Below are 19,680 nucleotides of genomic sequence, written 5' to 3'. Positions count from 1 at the left end.
TGAATAAATAATGGAAGACAACCAGTATCATTTAACTGATTTGACAAGGATTCAGCACCGCTTGTAAAAATACACCAACGGATGTAAATTAGTTAATGCATACCCCTTTCCATTAAATTTAATATATTATATTATTGTAACATCATAGCAGTCAAGTTTAGTTGTATAAAATAGCTGTAACTTTGGAAGAAATCTGACAACAATTGTAACAACCCGATAAACAGAATCAAAAATCGTTGCGCTCTCATATCCGTCAACACACTGTTGTTAAATTTTCAACCTAGAACAAATGAATTATAATATGCCGACTTTTGAAGCTAAGTACATAACGCGTTGTGTATTGCGACCTAATAGAAAATAATTTTTCAACACGCAAATATTAAAACTTGCATTGGTTCATTTATTACTATTGTGATCTAATCCGAGAATAGGTATCTTGTGCAAAAATGTTATTAAGAGTAGAAAACTTTTAACAATCTCACATTTCATTGGAAATTTGTACATTCAGGATAACTAATAAATATACATTAGATGATTTTATTAAGTATGGTATAGGTCAATGAGTTCAGGTAATTTCTTTTACATATTAATAAAAACTTATCAAAAGATATTAATGATGTTGTCACCATTATAATTTCATATACCTAAGACCAGATTACCATACTTTATCACAATGTAAAAGTTAGACTGCAAAACTTCTAAGAGTCGAAATATTGAGTATTTAAAAAATAAATCAATTATATAAAATATTTCATTGACATTGAGATTTAAAATCGTAGATGACATATAAACCAGTATGATATTTATGAATGATGAGTTAAAATATTGTAATACAAAAATATGACGATAACTAACATATGCTTCGAGGAAAATAAAAGTATTTAGATTTAAAATTTAATATGGATCACTACTATTACTCTAAAACACTAACCGCTTCTTAGACATATGAAAATATATTTAACATTCAATATAAATAAAACAGTGAAAACCGCGCCAGAGTGAAAAATATACACGGCCAGCATAAATCAAATATATGCTATTATGTGCATACAATATAACTTTATATGCCAAATACATACCATACAATCGATATCCATTCATTAATAAACAAAATATACAGTAATAATAAAATACGGGAAGAATATTATACAAAGTAGCATTTATACCGTGCTTACATCTTCAATGCAAACTAATGCAGCGTCATCACAATACAATATATATGAAAGTAATACGTACAATGACTATAATAATAATAATAATAAAATAATAATAATAATATTATTGGCAAAGTAAGAAGACCTTACGAATTTTCGTGAAATGCAAATTTTTACCAAAATTCATCAAACGAAATCATTATTTCATGGGATGATCTATCTGTAGATATCAAAGAATATAATCTGATTACCCATTGAAAAAAAATATTTCCTTTGTAATTGGTCCAATAAGAATTTTAAATAACACAGCGCAAACTTGATTAGGTCGTGTCACGATTTACATAGGCGATATAAGCTCGGCATATAGGTATGTAACATGAATATTAAATTTAATTTTAGCTATTATACTTTAATCATTTTATGTACTTCATACATAATATCGCTGTATTTGTTCGAGAAGAATGTTTATATGGTTGAGTTAGTGAATTGCGCAAAACGAATTCTTTTGATTCATGTCAATATGAGTGATGAGCGAAGCTGCTCGCGCCATCGCGAAAATTCCTAAAAATGAAACCGTTTGGGTTTAGCGAGCGAGCGAGCACCGTTCAATTCAACAGTATCACGGCAGATTCGGATGATAGTAGTGCGGACGTATCCATTGACATAATTCAAAAAAATTCAGTCTCAATCAATCCAGGCTCTCGCTCAGATTGCCGGATGCTGGGGCGCTGCGCGCGTACGCCGCCGACGTGCTGACCGACGTCGGTGTCGGCGTAGGCGTCGGCGTCGGCGTCGATGCGCCACTGTTACCATTGTTTGCCGAGCTCGTCAGCAGATTCTCGAACTTCCGGGTGTCCGGATTGAACATCGGGTGTTTGAACTTGCAGTGCGTGCGTAAGTTATCGCTTCTAGTGTATGTCGCACGACACAGCGGGCATTCGAATCGACCAGGAAAATGCACGTGGTAATGGTTACGAATGTGCGTCACCACCTTACCGCACAGTTTGCAACGGTGCAAATTACAACCGCCCTGAAGACGTTCGAATGTAAGTCGCATATGCCAAGCTTTTGATCCTGCAATGAAATTCACGCCGGTTAGTTCTCACCGTTGCCATTTTATCTACTCAAATGTTTTGACGAATTCATTCATCTATTTAGTTACTTTTCGAGATCATTTTCAACTTCAATACGTAATCAAATATAATTAAATTCAACATTAGTCAACATTAGGATTAAAACAATAAAATGATATAACTTCATATCTGACAATTGTCGAATAGATACTAAACTTAAACAAAGATATATTACATCTGCTAACCAAATTATCCACTTAAGGGGGTCTTCCTATGTGATGAGTTGAAAAAATTGATTTTTTTTATTTCATATTTCAGTAGATTATATCTTTAAAAATAACATATTAAAATTTCAAATCGATATCTCAAATAGTTTTTGAGATACAGTCATTTAAAAAGTATACATATAGTATATAGTACAACGATCATTTTATCTTTAAACGCGTTTTTCTCAAAACTGTGTTTTTCAAACTTGTCTCCATTGTATCTCAGAAACGGCTGGATCAAATTACTTGAAATTTACAGGGCACATTCAGTATATTTAAACGCATGGAATGATCTATTATCAATCAAAAATTTCAAAACTTCGATTTTTTATAGCAAAAAAAAAAAAAAAAACGCCTAATTTGCAACTTTTATTTCAAATGTCTATAAAACATCCAATTTTTTTTGTATTCATTTGATTGTAGATCATTCCGTGCTTTTAAGCCTACAAATTAAAACGCCGTTTATTTTTTTTTTGGTCCGATAAGCCGATCAGCCGGAATCGTGGAGACTGTAGGAGCTCTTTTTTTTGAGGAGGGGGTGTTTAGAGCGCTGTAACTCTAGTTGGACTAAATTTTTTTAGCTGAAATTTTATATTTATACTGTCCAAATATGCATTAATAAATGATAAAAAACTTGAAGCTCTAACTATTTACTGGTCGTAGAAAAAAAATTCTAAAATATCCCTAAAAAACAGGCCGTCACATAGGAAGACCCCCTTAAGGCCGAGGCAATTATACTTCCTCAATGTTGTTATTTTTATTCATAAGCGATTGTATAATACCCACAATTATTATGAAAATTCAGCCCATAACAAACAACTGGTTTGATTTAAGACAAGAAATCTATTTGAAATGAAACTAATGAGCCGATTCTGCCACAAAATAGACCAATGTTATGGCAAGGCTATGTTACGTTCCAACTTTCATACTAAAAATGCTACTAAATCAGATCAGTCGTTTTACACATGAAATGCAACTACACTCGTACGTTATCAAGCCATATCTCAAAGATTCTGTTATGATAACATCGTTTTTTTACATCGTGCGTTTTCTAGAAATTTGACAGTTTTTAGTACCACTTTATATAAAAACCGCAAAATAACATAGCCTTGCTATAACATTTCGACAGAATCGAACCATAAAAGTGAATGTTTACTATTATAAAAGTGCAAGTTTTTGGGACCCACCAGTTATTACATAATTTTTTTATATATACAATTATTCATTATTTCTTAAGTTTCTTATCTGAGCTACATGATTCTTATGATTCTGATATATAATAAACAACAAATAATAATGCACCGAAAAACTATATTTATATGTGTTTGTACTTATATGTATCTTTACTAGATTTTAAAAATATAAAAACGTCTAATATTACCCCTAAACCAAAATAAAAGAAGATATACTTTGAAAAAAAATAAATCAAAAACTAACTTCTTTACACATTTTTGACGAATTTGAACTTCAAAATAGTTTTTGCAAATATCTTTGCTTTCATAAAATAGTGGCCTCTTACATGCTTTAGTGAACGCCAAAACATTATGCTTAAGTGAATTCAGAATATTATTTTACTGATTTTACAAATAAAAACAGTAATTTTGTTTTGTTCGTTGGTTTTTTGGTTAATAAAATAAACTATTACCGCATTTTCAGTATCTTTAAATCATAAAATATAATGAGACATAATGAAAATGTGCGTTAATGTTAGAATTTGTTTCAAACAATCAATGTATAAACCTGTTACGAGATTGATTGTTTTTCAATTTGCTACTGTACCAAATAATAAGAATAAAATTAAATCAAATGAATTATTTATTTAACATTTGAATAAAATACAATTAAATTTTCATATCGAATTCTACGTTACAAATGAACATAACAATATAATAAAATTGAAATCATAAATTAATAAAAGTAGATCGAATGTACGGTCTGAATCATATCTCCAAAATTAGGTCCTTGCAAGTTTTTCTCTATTGAATATATATATATATATATATATATATATATATATATATATATATATATATATAATCTGAACCCTACAAGATATTTGAAGAAAAAATACTGTAAGATAATTGAAAATTCCCGATCGATGGTACGAATACGCGGAATTTGACCTCGACCTAGCATAAAATTAGCTTCTCTCGTTCTGTTTGTGCACTTATTAAAGTAATTTTTAATTTAACTGTCAACAATACTCAAAATATGATGGATTCTCTTACATAAGGCCTCTGAATTTTTAAAATGCAAAATACACCTTGCTATGCCCCTTTTATTGTTAGCAAAATTAGCATGAGTAAATGAAACTGAATGCGTGAAATGAGCAGCCGCCTGGCAGATATAAAAAAAATATAATGAAAAGTTTGAAGCATAATTTGTTAATACTATATAAACGAGTGAAAATTAGTTGATTTGACATTTCGATAACAATCATATGCCCAATTTAAAAGTGTTGCTATTTATAATATTATCTAGTTATTTATTAAAACCCAAGTCTTAGTTTGAAATTACATGCAAGAACCTAATTATATAAATTGTATTTTTTGAAATTTTAACAAGTTGTTGCACCACATAATATATTAACACCTCGAATATCGTATTGGCATTACGACCATCACTGGCTTTCTAAAAAGTGCAATGCATGTCGCATATTGAACATATGGTGCCAAATAGAAACAGATAAAATTATAATATGTTATTTAAGATGCTAGATCCTAGTAGTATAAGTCTATAGTATCTAATTCATAAATTTCAAATCAAACCATGACGAGAACCACTTAAGCAATTTTACTATAAATTAATTTTCCGTTCAATTGCGGCGTTATCATTGCAAACCGTGATTAGATTTCTAATGCTTTCACCTCTTTTTATTTTGGAGAATGTTATAGTATTTAGATGCAACATAAATTATAATATTGTATGTAAATGTCTCTCTATATTATTCATATTCCAAACATATAGTTCGTTCTGGTTTTAATCAAATTAGACAAGGCCTCTGCGTCATTTTTCGAACTACTATTCAACAACAAAAGTATATATTGACTAGACCGGACTAATAACATGCAAAATATATAATTAAAAATAAATTGTTATTTCTGTACCAAAAGCATTATTTTAATTATCTTATTTTGCAATAATAATATTACCATTTCTGTACCAAAGGTATTAAATTATTCATTCAATAACTCTTATTTTGTTATAAATCTATACGTACAAAATCTGCGTATATACATACATATACATAACAATATATATGTATGTATATTTTTATATCACATTCTTAATTAACCTACATCACTTTCAAAATAAGCTCTAATAACACGAAGTTCAAAGAATCGGCGGAGATGTTCCCCTCCAGTGATCGAAAATAATCAAAAATTAAACAAAACATTATACCCTAGAGATTAATGAGAAGAATTGCGTTGAATTGTTTTTTTTTAAATTATACCATTTTGATACAGAGCCTAAAAATTTTAACGCTACTAAACTTATTGTTAGTACTTGACTTGTAATCCATTGGAATTAGAATTATTTTAATGAGAATTATCAATTCAACTAACGACATATGAGCCCGTAGCGACCAATTTTGAACCAATCTGAAGGTAAATATTCATCAAACATAAAGTGAGTTTTTGAATGTAAGCAGAACTTTTTGTAATTATTCATCAGCAAAGGTAACGCAAAATCTACGCTAACTACCCACCCCACCTCATATGCTGCGCAGATTTTTTTTTTATCTGTTCAACAACTAAACTGGGAAGAATACCGAAAAGATGTAAATTCTATTACTATATATTGCTTCTTTATTGCTTACAAAATGCTTGAATTTAATCAATAATTAATCGTTTGCCAACTTTGTCACACACGCATTATTTTTTGGATGTACCCAATGTTTTGGTAAACAAGTAAAACTATTTCGTATTGACTAATAAAACATAATTTTGTAACATGAATTTGTTATCATGCAACAAAACTAGAGAATAAATTGCAGAGTAATTTGCAGTTCATTTTTAATCATGTAAAGAATCATAGCTTTGAGCGTTTCTAAACATTTTGGCATGCCTTAGAAAAGATCGATATGTGTGTGTATGTGTATGTGTGGGTGCGTATGTGTGTATATATATGCGGATAGAAATTTTCATCGACGATTTAGTTAACACGGATCAACCGTGTTAAAAACCGATTTGAATAATTAAAAATCGCATTTATCGGGAGACGTGCTGATTAGTTTCCAGCAAAGGCAGGTCCAGCCGTTACGAAGATACGGGACAAAAAGTGTCAAGATAGGTAAGTCAGTTATTAAGATAACTAAGCGTCCGATTCGAAAGATTCAAAAAATATTTTATTTGTATTAATAAAATGAACAACTGATCCAAATTTTTAGGAAGACAGGTCTAGCGGATTCGGATATCGAATAGAAACAGTGAAATGAAATACCATTTGACGGACATAAATGAACATTAGAAATAAGCACGTAAGTACAAATTTTGTTCACATTTCTACGGGTTCCGTACTAATGTTTATCCGTTAGACTGCAACGCGGCGCGTACGCGCTCGTTCTATACCCAGCTAATGCAACGCGATTGCTTTGAAAAAAAAAGTTCAAAATTTTCAAAATACAAAAAAATATTTCAAATGTTTAAAAAAAGTCAAATTGTTTCAAAAATTTCAAAATCTTCAAAAAGCTCATTTTTTCAAAGTTTTCAAAATTTTCATTTTTAGTACTGGAAGATACCAAATGCATTTGCTTGGGTTAGGGGTATTGGAATTTTTGAAAATCGATTTTTATTTTTTGCATTTTCATTAAGTGTAATATCTTGAAATGTTCTCTGAAAATTTCAAGTTGATCCGATGATTACTTTTTGAGTTATGGACCTTACCAGCGCGTTGACGCAAGTGGAGAGCTCGATACTTATACTCAAGATTATTCTCCCTCACCTCCTGATGTTTTAAAAGCTTTTTAACCGATTACGATGATCTAAGCAATGATAATTTACTTTAAGATGTGTAGTTCAAGATTGAATCCATAATCAGGAAAAATAAAAGCTTCAACCAACTAGTGTAAAAAATATGCCTAAAAACCTGAATACTAGTTGTACTATCGTACAAATTGTGAATACATATACATAATCATTACTATTGATTATGGGTATCCTAGGACCTAATGTGGGTATAATTCCCTATGGTATGCTGAAAAATTGGATGCTGCACTTATGAAAGTGGCAGATCAGCGCGCCCACGAGACGACACGGGAGGGCAGAATGCTTCGTAGGCAACACCAAATGAATTTTGGAATTTTCCACAATGGCTGAAGAACTGTTATATGGCCAGGAATAGATGACATGGTGTAAATGAATTAATAATTGTATTTCTGTACGTAAAATCCAATGTAAAACTTTGAACGCGTTTTTCTCAAAACTAAGTTTTTGAATCGGTGACCACTGTAACTCAAAACCGCTTAGTAGATTTTAATGAAATTTATACAGCTTTTATAATACATAATAAATCGTGCCTGATCGAAGGATTTATTTTTTTCAAAAATTTGAATTTTTAAGACCAATTAACTGTTGATTTTTTACCCAAAAATCAAGATTTTTTCTTCTGATGCTGCCATTTTGTTAATTTTTGCAAAAAAAGGAAAACCTTCGATCCGGCCCGGGATTAACTATTCATAAAATATTTTTTTATTTGATTGATTTTAGATGATCTCCAAGGAGATATGATGGTCACCGCCAGGACCGTTTTTCGAAACAGGGTCAACAAAAAACAGCTAAACTTGGGAATATTGATTTTTTTTTTCTGAAATTTTTGTTACATAGTCAAAACATTGTATAATAATGCGGTATTATATTTTTGTAGAAAAACATCGTTTAATAACAAAAAAAAAATACTGAAAACACTCATTTTTTCGTGCCTGCAAGTACCCCTAACCCCTTAAGGCACAATTTGCCTACGAGTGGAGCGAGAAATCAAATTCAACTGTGCTATAAAAAAACCGAATTTAACGTACGATGAGGCTATTGAGAGGCCGTGCTATGAGAAACTCAGAATTAGTCATTCTGAGGCATAAGTTTTATGAAAACCAATAAATACAATTTAGAGTAGAAGGGGTATAATACGGACGAAATTATATGTATGAACAAAATGATATACACCCTATTTAAAAATTGACGCGTTGCAGTTGTCAGTTCAAAAGTTTATTTTATGGATGGTATATAATCAGCAAATGCCTACATGACTGTGCCTTTGCTGATCTTTAATATACATTAAATAAGCATTCGGTTTCTGAAATATTGCGCGAAAATCCATGCAACAGATACATTGCAACAAAATTGTCGTAGTAAGTTTTTAAATAAATTTTGATATGGATTTCTGAAGGAAGTCTACGTTTTTAAACATAAATTCACGTGTTTAAAAGTTTTCTAATTATTGTTAATGAATTTGTTCATTTTAATTTTTCTAACGAAACGCCACCTGTACCCAAAGGTTCAAAATTGCATCACTTATAGGGCTCATATATATCGACGATAATAGAATCAAGTAAAAAAATATATCTATTGCTCTAAACTTGAATAACTAAAAGTGCATAAACTTCAAATCTAAAAATCACCAAACATTAATATCATAATATTTTAAAACATTTTTGCATATTCACTAATTCAAAAGTGAATATTAATAACAGCTAACATTTCTTAAAATATTGAAAATAATCATATTTAGATAAAGACATATTCCTTTGAAATCTACTACCTAATATATATCAAAATCACATAAAATGCAGTATATTACAAACTATTCGTTCGTTGTACATTTTTTATATCACTGAATTTAAACCTGCCGACCATGTTCAATATTTGAAAGTCAGGAGGTTCTTGTATTATGTGCAAATCAAGTAAAATTAATATCTTTTTTATAATCTCATATCGACCATAATCACGCTGAATATAATCTGTTTGACGGCATTATTGACACATAGTACTATGCAAGTGATAAAATATATTTTTGTAAATCTTTACAGATCTCATAGACCAAGATTCCAAAGATGCCAGATTCTGCATAATTTTAGAGACAGACCATGGTATGTACTTTGATTACGCGCATTACTAATATTGAACCAACAACATATTTAGATAATCTTTATAATCTTTATAATCTTTTAGATATTTGATGGCAAATTATCTAATGATAAACCCTAAAGCAAATCCGTATAAATAAATTTTTACTTTTATATTTGAATTTTATTATAATACACTTTACTACACTTTTATTTCATTCTTTTCAACGATTCTGATGAAGATAGGAAAACTAAAATTGCTAGTATAATTTAATGTCATTAGTATAGTCGAATATCGTAATGATAACATTTAGTAAATAATATTTTTAAGCAATAAAATTGTTACTACATTTTGAAAATATTTTCTTTTTAAAATTGTTTAAACAATACCTATGACAGTTTTATCGCATTCGAAGATTTATGTACGAATAGACGAAGATTTATATTCGAAGGGCTCAACTAAAGTTGATATATATTAAATATTTTTTCTAGGTCAATTCTCAGAAACAAATTTCTAAACAATTGGGTCTGTATTGGGTGTGCGGCATATATTTTCCAATGTAGTTTTTAACGCTAAAGACGAATCTAAAGTCAAAATTGGGGATTAAATGGCTAAAGATTGAAAAAAATTGATAAAAAAACTGACGAACTCCGATCTAGTAATTCTTTCACATGATACTTAAAATCTTATAAATGACGACAGAAAGTCGTTTCCTGGCCCTTTTTATTGCAAATGACTATTAAATCATAATTTAAATTGTCATTTTTAAATCATCGTAAAAAAGGCTATACATTTTTATACTATCATATTTTTTATAATATCTTTATCAATGTTACAATATTAGAGAGAAAAAATTAAAACTAAAAAAAGTTAATAATTTTAAAAATTAGCAGTGGTTGAAGTGGGGTGTCTCAAAAAGTTGACATGTGACCATGCCCACGAATGCAACCCTCCTAGTAATACGAAATGAAAAAAAGAAAAACGTATTAATCTAGAGTAATTTGTTATGGTATATATTAGGATTGAGTTAAAAACGAATTTCTGGCAAAATCTTGATTGTTTTTAAAAAAGAATCAATTTTCATCACTTTTTCGAGTTTCTCAAAATTTTTAACAAGAGGAAAAATTAAAATTTTACATGAGGCTAGTATCTCAAAAAATTTCCAGTAAATCGGTAGTAGAACTCTAGCATTGTATTGAAAAAAACATGACAAAAACGCGTTTAAATTTTCGCAAAAGAAAGAAAACAGAAGAGATTTATCATAGTGAAACAGCCGTAACTCTGAAAATAATTTCAATTTTTAAAAAACTTCTCGTACGTATGCTCTTAAATTGTTAAACTTCAAAAATATGTGATAAAAAAAAATTTTTTTTTGAATTTCTGCACTCCCTCTTAAATGATCTATTAAGTTTTTTTGTATAATATAGCAGTAAATTGAAAACATCTTTTCAAATAGTCTAATACATACACGTTTTTTTTTATTTTTTGCCCTTGGCCGCCAACTTTAAATACGTGTTCAGCGGTAAAAACTACATTGAAAAACATATGGCATACACTCAATACAGACAATTTTTTTGTTGACCTGTGTTATTAATATTTAGAATGCACTCTTTTTGTCCTGAATTATCTGATGAAATTGGACAAAATAATGTCATAGGCAGTGGTGTTGTGCTAATATTTTTTTGCCGGAACGCTAAAATTAAAAAACCGGTTCATAAACCGGTTCAAAAACCGGTGCCGGTTCCGTTCGAAAAGAAACAAAAATTATTACATAGTCCTTTTTGCGCACATATTTGTATGTTTATTACAATAATGGGAACATTTAATAAAAATTGGTTGAATTATAATTTATTAAATTCACTTATTAAATCATTTTCTGTATGAAGCAATTTTTTAAAAATTTGTTTTGCCGGAACGTTCTGGCGCGTTCCGGCTCGACAACACCACTGGTCATAGGTATTGTTAAAATAATACGAATAGTTCGGATAATATGACTGATTGACTGATAATTGTTATAATGCTATCTACATACAACACGCTCCATTAAAAATATGGGCGAATTGGCGAGACTTTGGATACTTGCTCTATGAGATTTTATAATGTTGAAGAGTCAGCAACAAGTTGATAAATCGACTTCACATAATAAGGCCGTGCTTTACGTATCTGGTCGTTGGGCAGTGGCATTCGTCGACCACTCGGACGTCAGAGTTGATACAATTTGCGATGATTCCTGATAGGTAATGTCGCGATGTTTGATCTTAAAATGGGCTTTCATATTGTCACGTCTAGTGAACGTTTGGCCGCAACGTGGACAAGTGTGACTCTGCGGACGATGGATGTTGGCGTGATGCCATCTGTTGGACACGTCCTTGTAACACAACACACAACGGAAGAGGGGTGGCACGTGACCCGGAAGTTTCGTGAAAATGCTAGAGTAGTCAGCGCTAGCGCTCGCATTCGAGAAAGACTGTTGCCGTCCCGGTTGACGCCGGTTGTTTAAGTCTGTAAACGAGATACAAGACTTACTTTAGATGGTTTGAACCTTGCCAAAATACGACCACAAATTATATATTAAATTTTAGGAAATACTGTTGTGTGTGTGTTCATGTGATTATACAACCATATATGAAATTGGGATATTATATGTATATATACATTCATATACATATGCATATACATATACATACATTTTAGGCATGTGTTAAAATGAAAATAATGCATAACTATTTATGGTAACCAGAATCGACATGATAACCTTAACACAGTAGTTTCCAACCTTTTCTGCCTTGCGCCCCCCTTTCGAAAGAAAAAAATATGGCGCCTCCCCTAATTTTTCTAACAATTTAATTTAAATATACTTAACTGAAATTATGCCAAATAATACACAATATTTTAAAAAGATGAACATACAAACATAACGATTGATTATAAGAAAAAATAATTTTAAATTTAATGAGCTTGTTTTTTTTTTTAGCAAATTATCATATTTCTCAATGACCATTTCTATTCTATTCGTATTTGGACATATCCAAATCTTTAAAGTAATGCAAAAATTGGTTCCTTAGACTATTCATATGATTGATAATAATATCTTTACTTACTTCTTTATCAGTAACACAAGTAATTTTAAAAGTGGGAAACATGTCAAAGTTTTCATACTAGCTATTCACACTTTTAATTTTTTTCATAAAAGCCGTAATCTTGGCTTTCTGAACAAAAGCATGAATTTTAGATCTTTGCATTGATTTATTTAAATCGCTTAGTCTTTGAAAAATATCAAATAATAAAGTACAGTAGAACCTCGATTATCCGGACCTCGGTTATACGGATTCGCGATTATCCGGGCATAATCGCGTCGGAAACATTATCGCTTTATGTAGTTCGTTTGCAATTTACTTGTTCTGACGTGCAGGTATACATTAATACGTTTTCTGTTTTGACGTGCATATATACATTTTCAAACATGCCAAATCGTAAGAGGGTGTGTTATCCCTTAAAGATAAAATAAATATTATAGAATCATTAATAAATGCAAAACCGGCCGTAAGTTAGCTGATAGGTATGGTGTAAGTACATCCACTATAAGCGATATTAAAAAGAATGCCGATTCAATTTTGTCGTACACTTGCAAGTTAGATAGTGTAGAGGGGAGTGAAAATCGGAAAATAATGAAGAGAGCGAAAAATGAACTCTTAGAAGAAGCTCTATATTGTTGGTTTTTAGAAAAACGATCAACAGGACAATCGATATCTGGACCTTTGTTCTGTGAAAAGGCTGTAATTTCTGCAGTCTTCCACGCTGTGGGCCAATAATTATATTGAAGGATGGCGTTGAAAATATTTGTTATATATAAAATACCTTTAGTAGGCAATTCTTTTATCATTTGTTCATACCCGGCAAAGATCTTTTTTTCATCTTTTTTATTTCACATAAGACATCATTTGGTGAAAAATGTCCTAACGGTGTTGAATGTATGGGTTGATTTACGAGCGCTAACAAGTAGCTTCGAATGCTACTTACAATTAGATAAAAAATTAGGCGGCGATAAATCGTTTGTGGCAAGTAGTGAATTGATTTTTGTTGATATCTATGTATGTATTTGTTATTTTTGATAAACAAAACATTATTCTTCATAATTTGGATTATCCGGATTTTCGATTATCCGGATGCCTATCGACAACAATTAGTCCGGATAAACGAGGTTCTACTATACTACATTTTGAAGTACATTTGTCCTGACAAAATTGCAGCGAAAATTGTGGATTTCTTGCACGTATTTTGCTGATTTGTTAATATTTAGTTTAATATTTAGTTTAATATTTTTAAAACAGCTTCGCGCCCCCCCTGAAACGGTATGGCGCCTCCCTAGGGGGGCGCGCCCCACAGGTTGGAAATCGCTGCCTTAGCATATCGCATATCGCATTTCGCATCTTTCATAGCGCGGGACCACTAGTACGCGATCGGGCACGTGCGCGTTGTATCACGAGATATAATTAGTAGCGTCCAATAACTATATGTATAGCGAATTTTTTTCGATAAATTTAGTCCCTCGCCTCGTGAGTATTATTAAAAAAACAAATAGAGTAATACCTCATGATTACAAAATCAGACTTATCGACAATTGCACATCAAAGCATAAAAAGTAGTTAAAAGACAAAAGACAAAAAGATAAAAATCCTCAAACGGGAATACACGTGAAACTGCACTGTGGCTGTGATAAATTATCAAGTTTATCCATATAGATGAATCTGTTTTTTTTTTCGAAATTTCAATATATATTTTTTATTCATCGCACGAAATAATAACCAAGATTAAGATATAGCTATAGTAAGATTCAAAGACATTTGATGCTATTTTATTGATATACATAAATAAATATAGATTATTACTCGCCGCATTCTTGCTAATTTCAAATTTTTAATCAATTATAAAATCAATCAATTTTTAAGTCAATTATAATTCTTCTTATGGCCAAAGAAATTAGAAGCCTAACAAAATTGCATGTGTCAAGTTTCAATTCCATACCGATTATCAATATATTAATATACATGCAATGTACAAAAGTGTTATGATTGCTTTAATGAACTAATAAATAAGGATTTGGCATGAAAGATGACAAGTTATCGATTGATATTTTTCATTTACAACTAACGCACAAAGTTTGAATCCACAACTAAGGACTCTTATTATTATTACCATTTTAGACACGATTCTGCTGGTGATACTTGCTTTGTAGTTGTGTGTTAAAATTGAATTTGAAAATTTAAAAAAGTACGACAAATTTTAAAGGGCAAACTTGTTCTGTAATTTTAAAAATTAAACAAAAAATTAAATGTTTTCACTGTTATTGAGTTCCGTATTTATCCACTTCAATGCCTAACTGCAACTAATAGTTGAGTTCATAAAGTTCGAAAAAGCGACTTTGTATTAATGTGCTGAATAACTAAATATATAACATACTTTTTCGATAGAAATTGTGGCTAATGACTAAAATATTAAAAACTATTATTATCACCAGCAGTAATAGTAATATTCAAAATCAATATAAAAGAAATATCTGAACATACCACTATTTGTTTATTCATAAATATTAATGACACTTTATTATTTGAAACATCTCAGTATTAAATAGATAATATGCAAAGTTTTGGCAAGTGTTTGTAACAGGTCAAGACACTTGTTTCTTTCAAATACGAACAATTAATTTCGAACGAGTTTAAAACTTTAATAGATGATTTCCTAGCATATTTTATATCTATCATTTTTTTATTTATAGTAGGAGAATCTGGCCCAACATGACAGAGAATTTGGTCCAACATGACAGAGAATTGCCCAAAAATATAATACGACGTTATGGATATTAGCATATTAAAAACATTTCAGAAGAATTTTTCGATTTATTACTTTAAATTTACATTTACGTTTTTATCGTAAATCATATAGTGAATAAACGCATTTTTTAACATCCGATTTTTAGTACGATGAAAGAGTTATCATGAAAAAATATTAATTTGAATAATAAAGCAAAAGACTCGTACAACTGAACAGCACATTTAATTATAAAAATAAATGCGTAAAATTTGTAACACTTATATTACGCTAATATTAAAGAATGCATATAACAAATAATATTTACATTTTGTTATGAATCTTTCAATGTTTTTTCTCAACAAATTTCCAAATATCTAATAATTTCCAGTGTGAAACATTTTTGTAGCTATGTGGAGCCATCAACGTGATAAAATTGTAGAATTGTAAAACGTATGATTGAATTATAGAATAAATGATATAAAATATTGTAATGATCATATCATACGTAGAATATATATATATATATATATATATATATATATATATGTATGTATATATACTTTGTATAGATATTTTATACGATCTCTCATACAAGGCTGTCTCTCATACTTCTGGCTGTCTGAGACGTATAAAATTTATATTAAAATTCAAATAAAAAAAAATGAAAACATAAAAAATTATTATTATTGTTAGTTAAATTTTTATGTAAGCTGTCCAGTATTAAAAATCTCTTGCGTAAACCGACGAAACTAGAGTAATGTCTTTATCTCTGAAAATTACGATTGGTTTTTCGTACATTGCCATTTTTTTGTAAATTAAAAAACAATCTACAAATGTGACTGTTAGCAAAGCGCTTTTCAACTATAAAAGTTTATTATTAAATAATTAAAAATAATGATTTTTTTATTGCTTAATGAATTTGAGAATAAATGAAACATCAGAGGTTATTATAAACTAATTTCGAACAACAAACAGCAAAATGCATACTAGAACAATAGCAAGCAAAAAGAGAGCAAGCGAACTAAGGAGGCCTTTAAGGACACGACAAACGAGATTACCTCGACCTAATATATTTCTCTATAAAGGTATGTTTTCTCAAGTCGATATTATGTTTTCAGCTTAGATTTCAGGCCGCAATTTAAATTGAACGAATGCATAGATCAGTTTGTTCAAAATAATTACAATATTTACGCCGAAATGAAATTATATTCTGATTTCTATAACCCTTTTAATAAATTTTATAAATACTTACACCAGTTATAAATAATTTGACTAAAATATTTTAAAATTAGTTTTCAATAGCGTTATGGAAAATCTAAAAACTCAGATTTTCTCTGGAATATGGACTATACAAGATTGAAATATGCATTGGTTCTAAATAATTCGTGTTTTTTATACTTAGAAGGAGAATATCTGATTTAGATTAGGAATAACCTGGTAGTTAAAAAATAATAAAAAACGCAAACAGTTTGCGTACTCAAACAGTTTCACGTCGATTTTACCCTTACTGTAATTTTTACGATTTTCGAACTTTCAGGTACCTTAAATTTGGTCGAGAAATACCAAATGTTCTCCTTGTGAGAGAAATGTCAAAGATTGACGGCGCTGAAATCTTACTCAATAATTAAATGGACCATGGTAAGAATATTCAATAATACGCTTTATTGTTAATTACTAATGAAAATGATTTGCTTTATGATTATTTATCATCAACACAATTTCATAGAAGCTGTATCGGTTAGTAAATTCGATTGCCGTGTCATGCGATAGAAATAGTGTGAGAAAGATATTTACTGTAATTTTTAATTCAGAAATCGTAACTCCATTTTCAGTTTTCATTTCATTTGAATGTCCTATTAGTCCACAAATATTGAGATAATATCGTATTAATAATTTAGTTAAAAATTATCATCGTTCTAAGTTGACAAATTGTCAATCTGTCACAGGCGCATGGAGTATAAAAATCATCATCAGTAAAACTTAAAAAATGTTTTAAGAATAGCCGAGTCTTTAAGCAACTTACCGCACCGAAAAAATTCTCTAGAGTCGTCGAAATGATCATAATTAAGAAACCAAAGAAAATACAAGAAGCACATAAATATATCGAGTGCGATTTACAATGTAATAGTAAACAAGATCACTTACCATCTGCGGTTTCTTGTGATTCCATTTGTGAATGTGAATTCTGACCGTCAGGACTCAGAGGCAGAGGGTTGTTCGTATCCATCAGAGCCGCGTTCGCGATCGAAGACATCATTGTGTGACTAGCGAGCAGTGAACTCATGTCCTCGGCGTGCATCTGCAAAGCATTCGCCTGAAAAATGGAAAAATTAAATCAATTAAACACGAGAAAATACAAACGAGTTGCATTTTATAGAACGACACAACACTAATAGGCTATTTTCGTACAATATTACACTTTTTTATATTCGCGAGAGTCCATGAATTCGCGATATGAATTCATTCAGTTCATACTAGAACCATGAAGGACATTATTTTGTGAAACATTATTAGAAGTAATCTTATTCGAAAAGCCCTTAAATCTAAATAATTGTATATATTAGTTCTTAATGTCATACTACCAAATAAACCGAATGTTTTCTATCGAAATTATTGTAACAGAGAGTTGGCAAACTATCATCATCGATCTTTACCAATCTGTTCAATATCTTTTATATAAATAAATATACTCTAATTGAAAAAAGTGAGTTATTTATGTGAAAGTAAATACCATAACCTCCAATGTTCTACAACTTAATTTAAAGATATTTAATATACGAGGTCTGTTCAAAAAGTACCCGGAATTACTAATAATTAAATTTCGCGGGTCTGGAGTGTCTGATTGTCAAAATTTTTTTTTATTGTGTTGGTATACATGCCCCTAAAGTATGATGAAATTTTCAGCTATATTCACTGTTTACTTTGTCTGTGGTAGTCGCTAAGGTTCGACGTGTTTTCTGAGCTCGGCGATTTTTACAATGGAAGAATTGAAAAGTCAAAGAATTTGTATTAAATTTTGCGTAAAAAATGAAATAAAGTGTTGCAAAGTGCAAAAATTCACCAGATATGGCTCCGTGTGACTTTTTCCTATTCCCAAAGTTGAAGAGACCCATGAAAGGACGGCGGTTTTCTTCGATTGAAGAAAATCGCTGAGAGTGCTCAAGGACATATCAAAAAGTGAATATCAAGGGTGCTTCGAAAATTGGAAAAAACGCTGGCATAAGTGTATTATATCTGGGGGGGACTACTTTGAAGGGGACCACATTAATGTAGACGAATAAATAAATATTTTTTTGAAAAAACGAAAATTCCGGGTACTTTTTGAACAGACCTCGTAAAACATGTTCCAACCATAATTGCGATATGTAAGTATTTTGCACGTTCCAATGCCGTACTAAAATCAGAATACCGGGATCCCGGTATTACGAATGAAAAATTTACTAGTCATATTTTTATTTACCGCAGTTGTTATATTGACATATTAACATTATTGTTCTAAAATTAGTACATATTAATTCTTTTATTACATAAAGAATAGGAGTAGATAGATACAAAAAACAGTGCAAGTAAACAATTATATATTAACTCGTATGTTACATTTTAGATTTAATAGGTTCGTATGGAATTATATTTAACTTATATTTTGTTTATTAAAATATGCTTTTAAAATATATAAACAATCAATTGTTTAATTTTCAAGCAAGGACCGAATTTTAGTACAAATATAACAAGCCGAAAACATTTGTTCGCATTCTACATTTGTCATAAAGAAATAATCCGAGTACATTATTAGTCGATATGAATTAGTACTTGCAAGTGTTAGTATAGTGTATTTATGTTATAATAAAATCATCATTAGATATCAACACATGACAAAGACTTATAGAAATTTATAGTATTTTCTGATTGTCAAATGAATAAATAAAATAATTCTATATGAACGATTTCTAAGAATCTACAACGTACGCATAAGCGGTCATCCTCCACGAAGACCAATATTATCATTGATTATCAAACTATATATCACTCGATGATTTGACTTGTAAATTTTCGTTATAATAAAATAATAAATAAATACGAATGATTGATGGGAAGAGAATTATAACGTGTCGATTGTATATTTTGTTTAAAAATCATTGATAACGAATCAGATATGAGGACAATGCACGTGGACGACTAATAATTTTTATAAATGGGCTCCATTCATTAGGTCCTATATAATATATAAACAATCGCTTTATCTTGCCGATGTGTCATAGTCGGCTGAGTTGAGTCGGTAATACACATACACAGTTGAAACTTGTTAAGTGTATTG

At 30.2% G+C, this 19,680-nt stretch overlaps 1 protein-coding gene across 1 annotated transcript; it reads right to left on the bottom strand.

The window, feature by feature from the left end:
- Positions 1 to 1,504: 1,504 nt before the first annotated feature.
- Positions 1,505 to 17,858, bottom strand: LOC113375944 (protein tramtrack, beta isoform-like). The gene is made up of 3 exons (XM_026615879.1): positions 17,841 to 17,858; positions 17,511 to 17,679; positions 1,505 to 2,255 (listed from the first exon to the last, which is right to left on the bottom strand). Exons 1-3 carry the CDS (start codon positions 17,856 to 17,858, stop codon positions 1,843 to 1,845), a joined length of 600 nt encoding a protein of 199 aa, XP_026471664.1. The 3' UTR covers positions 1,505 to 1,842.
- Positions 17,859 to 19,680: the final 1,822 nt, after the last annotated feature.

The sequence above is a fragment of the Ctenocephalides felis genome, unplaced genomic scaffold (genome assembly GCF_003426905.1).
Source record: "Ctenocephalides felis isolate EL2017-DRISC unplaced genomic scaffold, ASM342690v1 CF-g0.4_SCAFFOLD_01886, whole genome shotgun sequence".
NCBI classification, from domain to species: domain Eukaryota; kingdom Metazoa; phylum Arthropoda; class Insecta; order Siphonaptera; family Pulicidae; genus Ctenocephalides; species Ctenocephalides felis.
Note: the sequence above shows the minus strand (reverse complement) of the source record. Positions and strands in the feature narration are given on the sequence as shown.

Coding starts and splice junctions, on each gene's coding strand:
- LOC113375944 (XM_026615879.1), bottom strand. Junction 2,256..17,510: donor ATCACAAGAAACCGCAGATG/GTAAGTGATCTT, acceptor GGCAACGGTGAG/AACTAACCGGCGTGAATTTC.